This window comes from Borostomias antarcticus, assembly GCF_949987555.1.
Source record: "Borostomias antarcticus genome assembly, chromosome: 8".
NCBI lineage: Eukaryota > Metazoa > Chordata > Actinopteri > Stomiiformes > Stomiidae > Borostomias > Borostomias antarcticus.
The window spans coordinates 5,588,446-5,605,064 of NC_140241.1; the positions used below are offsets into that span (position 1 = coordinate 5,588,446).

General features: G+C 47.5%; 1 protein-coding gene across 2 annotated transcripts in view; it reads right to left on the reverse strand.

The window, feature by feature from the left end:
- creb5b (cAMP responsive element binding protein 5b) overlaps nt 1-9,562 on the reverse strand; it is a gene marked incomplete at both ends in the record, with an annotated part of 39,892 nt that extends 30,330 nt beyond the window's left edge. Inside the window, 4 exons of one of the 2 annotated variants that reach the window (XM_084442744.1) lie at nt 3,248-3,396; nt 6,529-6,650; nt 8,895-8,988; nt 9,491-9,562. In XM_084442744.1, coding sequence (XP_084298870.1) covers nt 3,248-3,396; nt 6,529-6,650; nt 8,895-8,988; nt 9,491-9,544 — 419 coding nt within the window. Of the gene's footprint in view, nt 1-3,247; nt 3,397-6,528; nt 6,651-8,894; nt 9,021-9,486 lie in introns of both variants that reach the window. The other variant, XM_084442743.1, reaches the window with a different exon arrangement.
- Nucleotides 9,563-16,619: the final 7,057 nt, after the last annotated feature.

Consider the following 16,619-nt stretch of genomic DNA (forward strand, 5'->3'; position numbering starts at 1 on the left):
TGTCACGGCTGCTCCCTACGGGCCTTGTTCAGGGACTCTCTCAAAGCAGAGAGGGAAAGATCGAGGAGACAGAAAGAGAGAGAGTAGAGAGCGAGATGGAGAGAGAGAAGAGAGAGAGGGAGAGAGAGAGAGCCTCAGGTTTCATCAGCTGCAGGCCCCAGCTCAACCCTAAAGCAAATGGAGTTGAGGAAAGCCAATCTTAATTGATTCCAAGCCTCAAAGCTCTTTAGTAAACATTGTGGAGCAATGAAAACGACTTGTTATCCTAATTCATTGGACGCTCTCTGCCTCGCGCTCGGCGGAGCCGAGGACCCTGGAAACAGATCCTTCCTGGATTAGACTCACTCGGCAGTGGCTCGGTGATTTCTCTTCGTTGCTTTGACGAGGGGGTGCGGCGAACGGAGCGAAGCGCCCAGGTTTACAACTCTACAGGTCTCGGCAACAACAACATTAATGTGGACCCTATCAGGGGGGGTAGGACTGAGTCATCTTTCTCGGAATGCTTTGGCAGTCTCAATAACCTGCTCTGAAAAATAACAGTAAAATGAATATAAAAGTATGTTTTTTATATGCTTTTTTAATATACTCCTTTTTTTTATATACTCCAATATACAGCAGACGAGATTGGTACAACAGAGAGATCATGGACGCCATATTGACCTTCCGTACCTTGTTGTTTTGTGATCGACCGATGACCTTTGACCTGGCCTGTGCGCTGGTGGGGGTGTGTGGGAAGGAAGTTCCCGTGGAGAGTCTCCATGCTCAAAGCCGCTAGTTGGCCCTAATGGCTTCCTGTGGAAGTGCTGCTCCTGCAGCGGAGGGGTTTCCGAACGTCGCATTCCCGCTGATGCGAACGTTTCCAGCGCGCCGCTGTCTCGTGTGAATCAGTGCGCCCAGAGAGAGAGAGAGAGAGAAAGAGAGAGCGCTTTCCTACTAGTGTGATTCCATGGTCCTGGTGGTAAACAAGTGCCTCTGCCCTGTGGGGTCAGGGCAGCACCCCCCCCCCCTCTCTCCCACGGTGGTCGGGTCATCCCTCAGAGGCTCCGCCTCTCTCCCACGGTGGTCGGGTCGGCCCTCAGAGGCTCCGCCTCTCTCTGCCATCCCTATCCTCCGTCGCAGCAGACTGAGCGCCCATGCCATAGCATGTTATGTTCAAAACAACAAAAGTAACAGGCGTCTTGTCAGTCGAATAATGCTCCGCTGTTTACTATAATTAGCGTCGAAACAGCTGCATTGTGTTTCCATTGACATCGCACTGACAACCATACAAACAACAGGCCCAGACGACCACAGCGCTTGTGCCAAGAGCAGGGGCCAAAGCCAGGCCCGAGCTGCGCTATTCAAATACAATAAGCAGGCTTTATATCATACTGTCGTTGAGGTTAGGCTGCGACCACATGTCGTAATTCAGCTGATTATAAAACAATTAGGCTAAAACCATGGCAGAGTGGACGACTCTGCAGTGGGGGTTTTGACTGTGGGGCGAGCCTCAGCCGAAGTCGAGGAGTCGTCATGACAGGTAGACCCGGGTGAGGTAGGTAGGCACAGAGATGTCTCTCTTACTGGCTGTGATTGCTGCTCCTCCAGGTGGATGAAATTCCATCCGTGTCTTGGACAAAGGGCCCATGGTCGTGTCAGTCAGGCTTACTGATAGCCAGGCCTCACATCCAATATTCACTAGCTACCTTCCAGCTGTAAGTCTACTCGGGACTGACCGGCTCACCACAGCACTGGCTCAACACCGGGCCGCCTCAACACGATGCCAGCTACACTTCTGGTTTACAGTAACATAAGTCTGGCTCGACATGGAACCCTCGACCCTGCGTAGTCCTGTTCGAGCAGAAGCCTGAATGCCACACGGTACACTTGGAGACAGCAGTACACTCAGAAACACTAGACACCGTAGATGAAGGCAAAGAAGTCCTCTTGTAAGTAAGAGCTCTCCTCCCTGAATACACATCAAAGTGTGTGTGTGTGTGTGTGTGTGTGCGTGTGCGTGTGTGTGTGTTTTTGATGGTGATTATGTTTCTAACACTCCGAGACAAAATGAGAGAACAAAACAGGAGACAGGTCAGTGGAGGGAAGCGTTTGCGCAACCAAGGAGGCGTTAGCCCCAAAAAGCTGATATCCCCACTGGGGTCTGGGGGGGTTACGACATCATCATGGTGAGACACACCCATCTCGCTACACCACAGGTCCCGGTGTACAACGCTCTAACGAGGCATGAACAGACCATGACCAACACAAAGCAGTAAATCTCCGCAATAAAACCACCATTTTTATTTATTTTTTAAACCAGACACAGAGTACAAAAACCGCTCAGCCAATATCATTTTGCAGATATCTGCGTTTGAATTCACACCTCCTCTGGACAAAACAGTTGATTTAATTAGGGCCAACTTGTTAAAAACATTTGTAGATGGATGGATTATCTGAGGGATTATCTGAGGTTACATCCGCACTGAAATGGCAGTAGATATGAAACTGCAGTACGGTGGTTATCTCTTCCTCCCCTACGGTGAGAAGGATTATTTTAGAGTATGAAACGTTAAACCGCTGTACAAAAATGGCCGAGGCATCAGATCAGAGATGACCTCATCCTGTCCCCTGGGACCCCCTTGACATGCTCTGCTGTGGGACAATACTGAGCTAACAGCAAACATGAATCGCCGGTCCCACACACAAACACGCACGCACACACACACACACACACACACATACACACACTGCTCCAAATGTAACACAACACTGACATTACCTCAGAGACTACAGGGGGACAACTGGCACACCGGGACAATGGGAGTGGTCCCTGCCTATGGCCCTCAACGTACCGCGCCGCTCGGCTGAGGGGACACACTCTTAGTGTCATTGTCCTGTCAGACAACAGCCTTGAAGCTGCTGGTTCTCCTGTCTACCGACGACATGAAAGCAACTCACGCAACCAGACTATGCTGGGCTTACTCTTACTAATGCTGTGGAACGCACACACACACACGCACACACACACACTGCTTATACGAGTAGTCAAGGAGATGGGACTGGAGCCAGCCAGCAGTCGTACCTGATTGAGTGTACAGTATCTTGCTGGGAGACAGCCTGTTAGTTACTGTGTGTGTGTGTGTGTGTGTGTGTGTGTGTGTGTGTGTGTGTGTGTGTGTGTGTGTGTGTGTGTGTGTGTGTGTGTGTGTGCGTGCGTGCGTGTGTGTGTGTGTGTGTGTCCGTCCAGGCTGCGTGGAGCAGCACTCACCCTATCTGTCTGTTGGTGGAGGGTGCCTGGGTGATGACGGAGCTGGACTGGGGCGAGGGCAGGGCCTGCTGGATGACGATGCTGCTGTCGTGGTTGGTCATCCGCGCGTGGGACTGCTGGTGCTGACCCTGGCCATGCAGGGAGACGTTCTGGGACGGAGACAAAGGACCACCTGATGAGGACACACTGTTAAGAGCCCACTGGCCCACTGCGCCAATTACATCTAATATCGTTTGCTTTTTGAATGTCGAGTTTCAAAAATAACTGGCCAGCTAGCAGTCACACGTTTTTTTTAGTGTTTTTTTTTTTTTACTTGTCAATCACTTTGTAAAGGTGTTACGCTGTTTGCCTTGAGGTGAATTTTGAGCCTACATTTGAGTTTTGAGCACTCTAAACACGGTTCAGATACATACCACAAGCCTGAGTATGTGATGGAGTGCTGGTGTAAACTGTGGTCTCATGACTGTCTTTTCACAGTCTGTGCTGTATGTGTGTGTGTGTGTGTGTGTCGGAGTGGGGAGTGTTAACCCTAATGAGGGCCTGGTTTTCACACTGTTATTTGTCCAGCAGGAAAGTGTTTATTTTGTCCGTGCCATGGGTATGGCGGCTTGAATTTAAAATAACTTGTTAAATAAACATATATATCCTCCACTTCACTCATTTGGCTGGTCTCACACACGGACACGGGCCACTGGAGATAATTTGCATAACATGCTACTTATAGACCAGAACAGACGGTACTGATCAGACTAGTAAAATAATACACATGAATACTGTCATTCTTTCCATTCTAATATCCACTAAATATCCTTAACTCACCTTTTCAACTAGAACCTATGACTGGTCTTTGAAGGGCTATGGGAACACGAACGGCACTTCAACATGCACAGCTGCTGTATCTTTGCTACAGTGTAGTTGCACGTCGGTGCACTGACCCTGCTAGAGATATGTGCCATGGTAGCTCTAGTCTGACTCAACGGATGTAGGTTTTGGGGATAAGCCTTGTCATTCGTTTATCACTGCCCAATCAGAGGCGACGGAACACGTCGTCGGGCACAATCGGCGTCGACGGGAGATTCTCCCGTCGCCGATCAGATTCAATCCAGACTTCTCCTCTACCTTCCTGTTACCGTGAAGTCCCCTTCACTACGCGAAACAACAACAACCTAGCAACCACAACGTCCAAGACGAGTATGGTTAGTGTAAATGTAAAGAAACGCCTCGTTTATCCCCCCACCCCCCCTCCGCCCTTATTCCCGGATGGTAGAGTCCAGCCAGACCTTTCTCGAGCGCTGAGCGATAGGTCTGGTCAGGCGAGACGACGGCGGCGGCCCCCCGATCCTCTCCGTAGGCTGCGACGGAGTCCGCCGCTGATGTGAGAACGCCACTTCTCGGAGCTCCCAAACCCCCCCCCCCTGCTCCTTATCCCCGTTCCCCACACGCCGCTGCTCGGTCCTGCTCCGACTCGCCCGCCGCCTGCTGACTTAGCTCGGCTTCCCAACCCGGGTTGGGGTGGGGGGGAGGGGAGGGGGGGGAGTGGTGGGGGGGGCGAGACGCGCCTGACCTGAGCGCAGACAGCCCTCGGGAGCCAAACCACCCAGACGTCAGCTGAGCTGCAGATACAGGGGATACAGGACGCCGTGGCGCTCCAGACATGAGATAAGCAGTCTGACTTGTGGTGGGCAGACGAGCCGTGTGACTATGAGAAGCCCTGAGGTACCGAGTAAAGAAACCGTTGATACCTAAATGATCACCTCTCGATCACAACTCCCTGTTATGAGGCCCTGCTGAGGCCAAGGGAGGCTCGGACGGTCAGACGCATACGTGATCGACCGTCTGGCACGGCCCTGTCTGACCGCGGCCGTGGACGGCTGTTTACCTGAGGCTTATCTCCGAGCGCGGGAGAAACACGACTCCCTCTATCTGCCTCCTGGGAGATGACCGTGGAGCCGTTTGAAGTACAGGTGGAGAACCTGATCTCCTGCTCTCTCCGCACCTGCGAGAGGTCAGGGCTCTCCACCTGTCTGTCAGCCAACCTGACCCTCCCTGTCAACAGGATGACTGATTATCACCGGGCTGAATCACAGCGTGTGAGACGCATGTTTTTTTTTTCCCCCTAGGATGCCGATGGAATGTTCACGTCCGAACTAATTTCATTTGTCCCGTGTCACTTACCTCAACCAATCGCTTTTTGTTGCCTAAACTCGACCGTCACAACAACAGTGACACACGACCAATGAAATAAGTCAGGGGCGTGAACATTCAATTGCCATCCTAGGAAAATCCAGCACGTGGGACGGACGAAGGAAGAGACCAAATGGAATTGCACCTCCCCAGTTTTAATAAAGGAGATTGATGGTTGAGCGTCGGGGCTGGCTGTTCACCAGAGCTTTGTTTATGTGTGCATACCTGCTCTGTGCCAATTAGGCCAACGAGAAGTGTGTGTGGCTCTGTGTTTACCTGCCCTGCTTGTTCCGGGCCGCTGAGGTGTGTGTGTGGTGGATGGGGGAAGGACTGATAACGGCGCTAGACGAAGAGAGACTTCCCACAACGCACCTGTCTGACCTGCCTGGAGCAGGAACAGCTGTGGGTTCACCCGAGGTTTCTCCTGCCTGCCTCACTCTAGGCTGCTCCACTGTACTCCACTGCACTGTACGTTACTCTACTGTACTGTGCGTTACTCTACTGTACTCTACTGTACTGTGCGTTACTCTACTGAACTGTGCGTTATTCTACTGTACTCTACTGTACTGTGCGTTACTCTACTGAACTGTGTGTTGTTCTACTGTACTCTACTGTACTGTGCGTTACTCTACTGAACTGTGCGTTATTCTACTGTACTGTACTGTACTGTGCGTTACTCTACTGTACTGTGTGTTATTCTACTTTACTCTACTGTACTGTGCGTTACTCTACTGTACTGTGCGTTACTCTACTGTACTATATTGTACTGTGCGCTACTCTACTGAACTGTGCGTTATTTTACTGTACTCTACTGTACTGTGCGCTACTCTACTGAACTGTGCGTTATTTTACTGTACTCTACTGTACTGTACATTACTCTACGGTATTGTGCTTTACTCTACTGTACTCTACTGTACTGTGTGTTACTCTACTGAACTGTGCGTTATTCTACTTTACTCTACTGTATTGTGCTTTACTCTACTGTACTCTACTGTACTGTGCGCAACTCTACTGAACTGTGCGTTACTCTACTGTACTCTATTGTACTGTGCGTTACTCTACTGTACTGTGCGTTACTCTACTGTATACTACTCTACCTGTTTGTTGTCCTCCTCCTCCTGGGCCTTGCGGAACTCCTGCTCGATGGAGCAGTCCAGCTCGCTGAACAGGCCCACCTCCTCACAGTTCTTCAGGAAGCGCGTTGGCGTCGGTGTCTGGTCTGGAACAACAAGGAACACGGATCAGTTCAATTTCACATCGCCAGACAAAATCTAAATCAAATGGGATTGTGGCCCACAAGCGGTCAAATGCAAATTTGAGGTTGACGAATATTGAGTGTGTGTGCTCAACACCATGCGCCACGCCGGTAGACGTTTAGTAATGCTAAGGGAAGCATTGTTGTCATAATGGCAGACATAGGTTTTACCCTCCCAGCGCCATTTCAGTTAACAAAGTCCAGATACCACCTACAGAGGGGGACTCATTTGTTCAGGTCAGTCAAGCCGGTTATTCAGCCCGAGTTCAGGGGGTACCACACGGATCGGGTTTCAGACGGTCCAGGGTGACTTAAGGATCAAGTCCGCTTGAAAGGCTAAAAGCATACTTCCCGTCCTGTTTATCCATTCTGGCTAGACTGGGGATTGACTCCAAACTTTCATCGTGACCTGTGCACCCAAAATACAGTTTTGACCAAACCCAGTGTCGTTTTCCCCGCTGGGAGGTTGAGAGCTTGACTCTACTAATAAAATAACTGGAGTTCAATCTCAGTTTTCACCACAATATGATGACACGCTCAATGTGGATGTTAGGAACAGACCTCACCTTAAAAACAAACGAGGTAAGCTGCTTCAGTGTTACATATCAACAAAGTAAAGGGCAGACAGTTTAAGCCTCTCTGGGTGACATGTTGGAGTTATGTTAACCCCAAAAGGGACTTCGGTGATGTGACTTGACGAACATTGACTCTCTAAAGCCTGAGGGTCCAAGGTCTCGGTGAGAGAAATGTCCGGAGCTGTAACTCATACAGGGAGGAATAAGGAGACTCGGCCTAGAAACCCGATCCCGCTGTCCGCAGAGCGTAAATAATACAAGAAGACTCAATCTCGGAGCAGCGCCGCGCACGCACCGGCCCACTGCCACCGCCGGAGCACGGCGTGGGCCCCCGAGGGGCCAGGAGTTACGGCCCCGGCCTTGGGGGGGTGACACTTACAGGTGCTGTACACAGCCTATAAATCTGACGCTTCTTTTGAACTGTAGATCAATATGTCACCTGAGCCACACCCCCGTCCCCTCCCTCGGCATGGCTCCGCCCACTCCTTCCCGCTCCTCTGTCAGAGCAAGACTAATGAGCGATCCGAGCATGAGAGGAAGCCGGCAGCACAAAGCAGCTGGGAAGAGAAATGTTATCTTTGACAAAACATTTATCTTAACTCGGTGGGGGGGGGGTTGGGGGCTCATGTTCATTTCACTCGACATACATCAGTGTCTCCCTGTCCTGCTGAGCTCAGCGGATTTTAAAGACAGGGTGCAGGTTACGGATTAAGCTAAGGCGTGCCGTGCACTTCCACACACACACTGCACCTACACAGAGAGGTGGGTGGGGGGGCTCGACAAAGGCGTACAAGGGGGCTGCCTCAAGGGTGGCCAAGCAGCATGACATGCCGTATAATTTACATGACTCTAAATAGCTTTGGTAAAGATACCTCATAAACCTCTTTGACGATGGACAGTGCTGTGGTATGATAGCCCGAGTGTGGCTGCATATGCCTCTGGAAGCGCAGGGGAGCGACTGTACGCAAAGATGTAATACTGAACGGGCCTGCCGGGCCCAGGCCCAGGGGCCCAAGAGCTCACGGGGCCCTTTGCATTTCTTGTCACATAGTCAAAAGGCTTAGTCATTCATTTAATAACAGAGCATCAAAAATTCTGCTGAAAAACTGAAGCAATAGCCTAAACATTCACTTTGAAGACGTCACAAGAAGGAAACCATAATGATACCTGTAGTTTTTAAGTGAGTGTTTATCTATAGTAATTTAGAGGGGCTGAGTACTCCATGCAATATGGGCCCTTCAACTGTTTTGGGGAGAAATACAAAAAGCAGGTCCTCCACACAGAGTTGAGGCCCCTCGAGTCAAAACCGAGCTGGGTAAAGCTGCTTTTATTGTGAGTTTTCTAAAATAACATGGAGTTTTATGCTTTTATTGTGAGTTTTCTCAAATCATCTGCAAATTGGACGCCGTCTTATTGGGAAAATTAAAAAAAATCTATAAATGAAATGGGTGGGGGGGCCCTTTACGTGTCTGTGCCCAGGGGCCCATTATTTCATAATCCGTCTGTGACTGTACGAGCCCTGGGAGAGACACTACGTTCCCTGCTCTTCTTGAGGGTTCAACACACCGTCAGCTGGGGGCGGGGGGGGGGGGGGGTTGTAACGCCGCCGTGTCGTTGAGGTGACGTTCCTCACCTGATAGCATGTTGTCGTTCTTTATGGAGGGGAACTTCAGGGTCATCTCATGCTTGTGCCGGTGGATCATCAGATGGTCCTCGGTGGGGAAGCGCTGGAGTCGTTGTGAGGGACAGAACAGCACGGCTTAGCTCTCTCTAACATACAGACCGTTACGGAAGGTCCAGAACTTTCTGGGTGTATACCCCATGTGCTATTTCTCACAAAAGGAAGTCATGAGGGTGTTTATATTGTTTGTGAACGTTTTATGCTCAGTCCATTATTATAACTTCAATAGAATCTGTGCCTTTGCTTAAAGCCTTAAACCAAAATACTACAATGCAAATTTTATCATTTTTCACAGCCACTGTGTGTCCTTTGTGTGCCGCAAAAGTGTGACAGGCTTCCTTTTGATTTCATAACCATTTCCTAGTAGCATTTTAATACCTGCAGCAAAAAAGCACCTTTATTTAAAGCTAGTGTTTCACTCCAGTCGGAGCTATTCTGTTTCTCCTAATGTGCAAGGGAGCAGCTACTCCCCAGGCCTCCTCAACATCCTACTCTTCATGTTACAGGCAAACACAAACACACACACACACACACACACACACACTCACCTGAGAACAGCCAGGGGCGCTGCACATGAACGGCCTTTCCTGCTCTGAGTTCATCACTCCAGCCGGCTCCTCATAAAACTACAAACAAAAAGGAAAGGAAAGAAGAAGGAGAAATGAATGCTCTCTCTCCCCCCGGCGCACGCACGGACGAAGACATGCCTCTCATTGTGTCATTCAGGATGAAGCATTGACGCTGTGCCTGAAAATAGCTAAATGCTTATGGTTATTTTCAGGGATAAACATATAGTATTCCCTCCCTGCAGTGGTCTGCAGTCAGGTGTTTAAAAATGGAGGAAATGACATCAAGGGTTAGATCTGTTAGGGCTGGGAGGCAAGGCCTGGCCGGCTCCTCATGACACTGGGGATTACTGACCCTCGGGTGTCGGACTGCCAGTGTCTCTATGAGGAGGGATATCACTGACCACTGGCACCACAGTGTCAATTATCCCCGTTAGCGTGGCACGCAACACCCTCTACGTCCTCCCAGCGCAGAGGTCACTACAGCCACTGGTCAAGCCCGACACCGCGGGGTTCTGCTAGCAGTGGACTGAGCGCAGAACGGCTGTGAAAATCTGTTCCCCATGCAGCGGTTCCATTAGGCGTCCATAAATAACAGTAAATCCTACTCGGCATCATCGTCATCATCATGATAATGTAGGATGAGAGCCTGTTCTACAGCGTGACATTGTACCCCTGTGCTAAATGAGGACAATGAGATGGAATGCAAACGGTTCTGTTTTCCATTCGGGCCATCCTCGAGCTCCAGTCGGGAGTTGTTGACACGTAGTATGATCCAAATCGGTCCCTTTTTTCCATGCTTTCACCCTTTACAAAAGATCTCGGATGGATCCGTCCGACCGGCACCCTGAGTGGCCAAGGGGCACGGGGAACGTGGACATCGCACAACACATGATCCCAGCGAGTGGGACCGCTGTTTCCAGTGACGATGGAACTCGAGGGACTTGATGGGTAATACAGACGGCTGGGACCTCGCTCCCTGTGACCGGTCCTTCCACCAGGGCCTCTGAGATGCTCTTCAAGGCAAAATGGTCAAATCAGTAGAAGCTATATTACCACGACCCTTTTGTGAATATCTCATTTTACCATCTTTAATAGGTGAATAAAAAAAATTAAAGCAAGGCCACACATGACGCCTTAAGTATGAATACCTTCATACATAATTTGCGTGTGTCATTTTTTTAAAGTGCAGACTGCTTCCTCTAGCACAGTCAAAACATTCAAATATTGTGTTATGCTAAACCAGGGTTGTTTTCCTACAAGCTCTACGTCTGCGGCAGGGCCTGCTCGGAGTGGTCTGGACAGGGTCCCTCTGTCAGAGGGCCATGAAGGCCGGGGCCCGCTCCCAGCAGGCCTCCCTCACCTGGTCTGTTTCAACACAACAAAAGCTCCTCCATCTCCGAGCATGAAAAACAGCACGGAGGATGCTGGAATGAGTGCTGATCATAGACTGTACTCTGCAGCGCGCATGACATGCAGGATAATCCAATGAGCCTCTTGAAACACACTCATATTTATTTTGTAAGTTGCTTATGTATTCAGCATCCAGCTGTAGTAAAACCTTCCTTCCAGGGAATATCACGTACGATTATTTACTTCACCTGATTATTTAGAAGAGTTCACAATGACACCATCACTCTAATCAGCGTCCTCCTGTCCACCATGTTCTATACTACTACATACTATATAGTCTGATTAAATTCACCTCCAAGTGTCAAAACAAAGCAAACCAATTATAACAGTATTTCCACACATCACATGTTATCCATACTCACTATGACATAAAAGACAATGGACGATTTCTTTCCACCAAAAACACATCAACTCAACACGTCCAAAAGGAAATTCAAACCAAAGACGTTAAAACATGGGCCCCATGTAAGCCTGAATGAATGGTCCAATTGCTTTTAGCCCTCTAAATCGACAGTGCTCAACGCCCTTTCCTTCAATGGGGCACTTGGCTCTCATTTGATATAGATGTTTTAGTTTAGCAAAGGAAATTTGGTTACACTTTACATTAACTAGGTCCCGATGTGAGAGAGAGGGGGGGGGGGGGGGGGGTAGGATTAGGGGCCAGAGTTGGATTTCAAGAGGAAGCAGGGAGGAACTCCAGGTAGACTGCATATTACAATTCAAACAGCATGGGGAGGAAAGGGAGTCGGGATGGGGGGCGGACGGGGTTACGGCAAGCACAAACTTGCACCGCAACTCCAGTCCCCTGCTCCCCCGGCCTTCCACAGCACAGGTTCAAGGTGGGATCACAGCGAGCCCTGAGGCGGGGAACATGGCTCTCTGAGACAATGCCGTGTGTTCCGTGAACCCTTCATCCCGGGCCTACACACAAGACAAAGAGGCCCACGAGAGCCAACCCTCAATCACTGTCAATCGCCACGTCTCCGCGAAGTGTAAACTCACAACAACTACAGAGACGCCCCTGCAGCTGCTTGCAACACTGACAGTCCTCTTCATACAGTATCTACCATTGAGTTAACTTGGTCCCGCATTGATAAAGTCTATGTAAAACTGGATGTATGGTACTGTACAAGCAGTAAAACTTAAAGCAGTTAGCATTAGATCAGATCAATGTCTGTGAAAAGGCTTTTGTGTCTTCATCTAATCAATAATACATTCCATAGTCATGTCCTTGCATGTAAGAGGATGGTAAAATACTCTGGCTATAATATCCTGTCATTTTCATTGTTAAACTGTTTGGTTATGTTGAACAAGTCATTGAACACTGAAATGACAAATAGTTGTGGGCATCAATCTTTTTCATAAGGACAATCAAGGTTACCCATGTGATTTGATGAGCATGTAAAATTACCAAAGTCAATAGGCTAATTGAACTAATTAATTTAAGAAGTGTTGTACATTACTAATGTAGACTGGTATGAATACTTGCCTGCATAAATCTTGTGAACAAGAGCAGGCGCATCTTATGCACATAAATTGTGCAGTTTTGCCCACTATCAAAGACAACAATTTAGGAAAATATTTTCTCTATTGCAAGTTTCACTTCACCATTAGAAATTGGACTATAAGAGATTTAAGGGAAGAAGAATGGTTAGATGTTATTGGCAAAATAGTAGAGATAATTAGTTCTATAGTTTTATAAAAGTTGGATTTTTCTGTCTCTTTAAATTGTTGTATGGATTAATTTTCAGATATAATTCCCCTTAGTGAATTCAATCACTGACTCCTATAATCCCAGTTATTATTAAAATATCACCATTATCAGACTGACTAGTCTACAATAAATACTGTATGACTAGTATTGTGATTCTTATAGTATCTGCTTTGCTCTATATGGAAACAAGTTGCTTTGACAAATGGAGACGAGTAACCCATCATTTAAACACAAAGACAATCTAATCATAAGATTAAAACATATTTTTCCGCCAGTGCGGGCACAAGTGTGCCTCGTCAGCACAACCGCCTGAAAACCTCAATATCTCGGCGGTTAATCAAATAGGCTACCTTATGGCCTGCAGAATGACGTAATGTTCTGTTACATTCCTCTTTCAAATGACATGTCAACAGAATTCTTTAACGTTGGGCTATGTTGTGTTCTTTATTTTCGTTTAATTAAATGACACAGCCCTCTATCATGTCGTTCTTGAGGTGACCGTATAAACGCATCCCGAAGCTCTCCAAAAGGACGCTTCAGTCTAGACGGCGGCAGCATCCACAGATGGGACAGGACGACAATAATTAACATTCGGTTAGTCAAAGTTTGGAATTATACTACCGAGAAAGCTGATTTTAGTCCTTCACTGAATTAGTAAAACAAACCAATCTAAGCTAACTACAACAATGGGGATTATCTCATAGCGGATTTTTTCTTGCGCACATGGAACGGCGGACTGTCACAAATATCGCTCAATTCCACCACACGGTGAATTCACTCACTTGGCCAGGGTCTTCTACCTGCCGGACCGTGGAGAGAGCGCACTTGCCTCTAGCCTCGTTGAACTTCAACAAGTCAACAGTGTCATCTACGCGCGCGTCCTATAGCATATTTTTCATACCAAGATAGGACACCGAAAAAATATTGCATAAGTAAAAAATATTGGAGGAAAAATGTAAATGTATGCTCGTTCCGAAATACAGGCCCATGCACGAAACACAAATAGTATATTAAATCTTTAGAACGCAGTAGAACTTGCCACTATGAGGACAAGTTGTCGCATCAACAGGCGTGAATAGTGGGCTAATAAGTAGGCTAACGGTTTCCACTAACCAAACAGTCTATACCCGCACTGTCACACATTCAGGATAATCTATGATAATGCAATAACTTCCACTTACCAAACAAGTGTATAAAATGTGCAGCAGTCTCTCTGAAGGAACCACGTTGGACTGAGAAAAGATTACAATACATTCTATTTAGAGAAGCATTACCTCACCCCTTAGGTGACGTCACGTGGGATTCCTGAACTTCTAAATCATTGCGGTCCGCTTGGAGGCGGAGCGAGCAAGGCGGAGTTTGCAACTGTAGGCTATAGAGACTGCTGGACGTGAGGCGGGTGCGGCGCTCAGCTCTCCCACTAGTTCTAGTCTAGTGTAGGATGCTGTTTTTAAAGGGTGGCCTATGCATTTCCAAAGACAGCTGCCGGTTACACACAGCATTCTTAAAGCCTGCCAAAACTGAAGTAGAAATAGGCCTATAGGCTCTGTTTGCAAATACTGACACTATTATTTAAGCCACTTTGTATTCTCTGGCTTTGCAATAAAACTGTACTTTATGCATTTATAAATCCATAAATAAACCATTAAGTAGCTGATTTGCCATAGGCCTACTGTCATGCGTCACTTGCTCACTAATAAAGTTACATTGTCTGTTATTTATGAATAAAAGTCTAAAAACTACATATTGAGTTTATTGAATCATCTGCATGTACAGTATACTACCTTATGTCAAGGGATGTCATTCATTACCCATTACAGAAGAACCAGGAACATCACCAACCCTACCACTGACTACAGCGTGCACTCCCTCCTAATGAATAATCAAGCTTCCTCAGTAAATAAATAATTGGTGGCATTACATTGACGTCTAAGTGTTGGATTTAAGAGATGCTGTTACAGGGACAAAGAAGTGAGATATTTGTCCGGGAGGAATTGCCAGGTAGAGGTAATTTGATGCAGGCGAAATCAAAGGACAGACAGAACATCATCCCGCTCCATCAACTAAACAGCTCTGAGGTCTCTGTACTCAAACAGACACATTCCGCCGTGCCTCGCCACATGTTTATGTCTGGGAGAGTTTTATGTAGATATTAAAATGGTTGACAGTGCGGCGGTTACAGGGATTGGCATGCCTGTCACATGTACAATTACCCTACCTCACTCACTGTCCCCTATTTGTGACATTGAGACAGGCTTACACGTTCTCTGATTCTGATACATTTATGTTGAGTCATTTTTCATCTCCAGTCTAATCCAGTGATGGCCAAGTGACAATACTGCTGTCTTTGTTTTTTTTGTAACTATAGAGGCCACAGAAAATGTGTCTCAAGTGGTCTGCTCTGTCTGTCCTCTTGACAACTTGAACTTGAGGACACTAACACACACACACACACACACACACACACACACACACACACACACACACACACACACACACAACTGTTTACAACAGCCTCCCACCAGCACTGAATCCTCTTTCTGTCAACTCAAGTTCCACCAACAGGATCATTCAACAAGATGTCTCTTGAGCTTATTGCACATTAGAGGTTCAGGCAGCTGCGTGGGGAGAAGTCCTGGTCCTGAGCCGGGCCTGAGCCGGTCCTGAGCCGGTCCTGATCTGGCGCAGCTGAGCGTGACCTGCTAGTGGAGTCTGGGTGTCACTTCTGAGGCCACAGGCACCAGTGGTGGAGTCCTCCTCAGGCCCAGGGATTAACGACCGTCTCCTAACACACCGAGAGATGTTTACCGCTGGTCCGGCCAGACGTGCTAAGAGCTCTGTCAGTGGAACAATAACGCGGGCCTGAAGGCCTCCATAACTCAGAGCTCCTCTCCGCCTCTGTCTTTTAAGCAGAGCTTTAATCAACGTTTATGACATCCTTTTGTCCCTTTATTGCCTATATATTTCCCAACCAATCCAAACATTATGTCCCTGGAGAACTGGACTATTAATGGTAAAAGAGCCGAAGCAGTTTGGGGTCGCTGACCCCCACTAAAGAGGATCTATCTATATTGGACCCGACATTTCCTCCCTTTTTTTTTTTTTCCATAGTGCCTTTAAATAAAGGATCACCTTGGAAATATTTTATAATTTGTGGCCATTGAGGCCAGGTTGTTCTCTGTTTGATCTTGTAGATGGAATGTTACTGTCTCACACTGTTTACCTGGTTCCATACCTGAAGCTGAGATGGTGGCGCCTGCAGGGATGGAAATGTTGAGGCGTTAGGGTTTATGTAATACTACATATCCCTTCCTTTGGACTGGGACTCAGAATGTCAATACCCGCCCTAGACACGCCATGTGAAACACACCATAGTAAATCTACTTTCCTATTACTCGTATGTCTTTCTGTGGTCCAAGAGTGTTCTGGGCTATAAGGGTACAGAACATAGCAAAGGAATCCATGGGTTTATATCAAACAGTGGAATGGGATTGATTTCGATCAGATGTGCTAATTGTGCACTGTGGGAGTACAGTTTACAAACTACAACATGATGTCAATGTTGAGAGTCTTAGGGGAAGACTTATGTGTAATGAATGTGTAATGATATCCAGGTATGCACATAATGATGTCATTAGCGAGTTGCAATGGTTTGTTTTTGCTTGCCGTTTCAATAGATCCGATTTCACGCTAGACATATTGAAATTACTCACTGCACATTCAATATTTGAACTTGGTCTGTAGACTCGGAAAAGCTCCTCAGCTGTGCTGACATGTCAGATTACAGCTGATAAATACACAGTACGAATTTGGAATTCAAAATATATACTTGAATCCCAGGAGAGCTTCTGACCTGGTAAATCTCTGTCCCTGATACCTTTATTTGTCAAGCTTTTTTTTGGGGGGGGGGGGGGGGATTTGGGACATTTTCTTTTGCAATCATGCTGGTATACATGAGCACTGTAGATATATGAGTTTGGGATG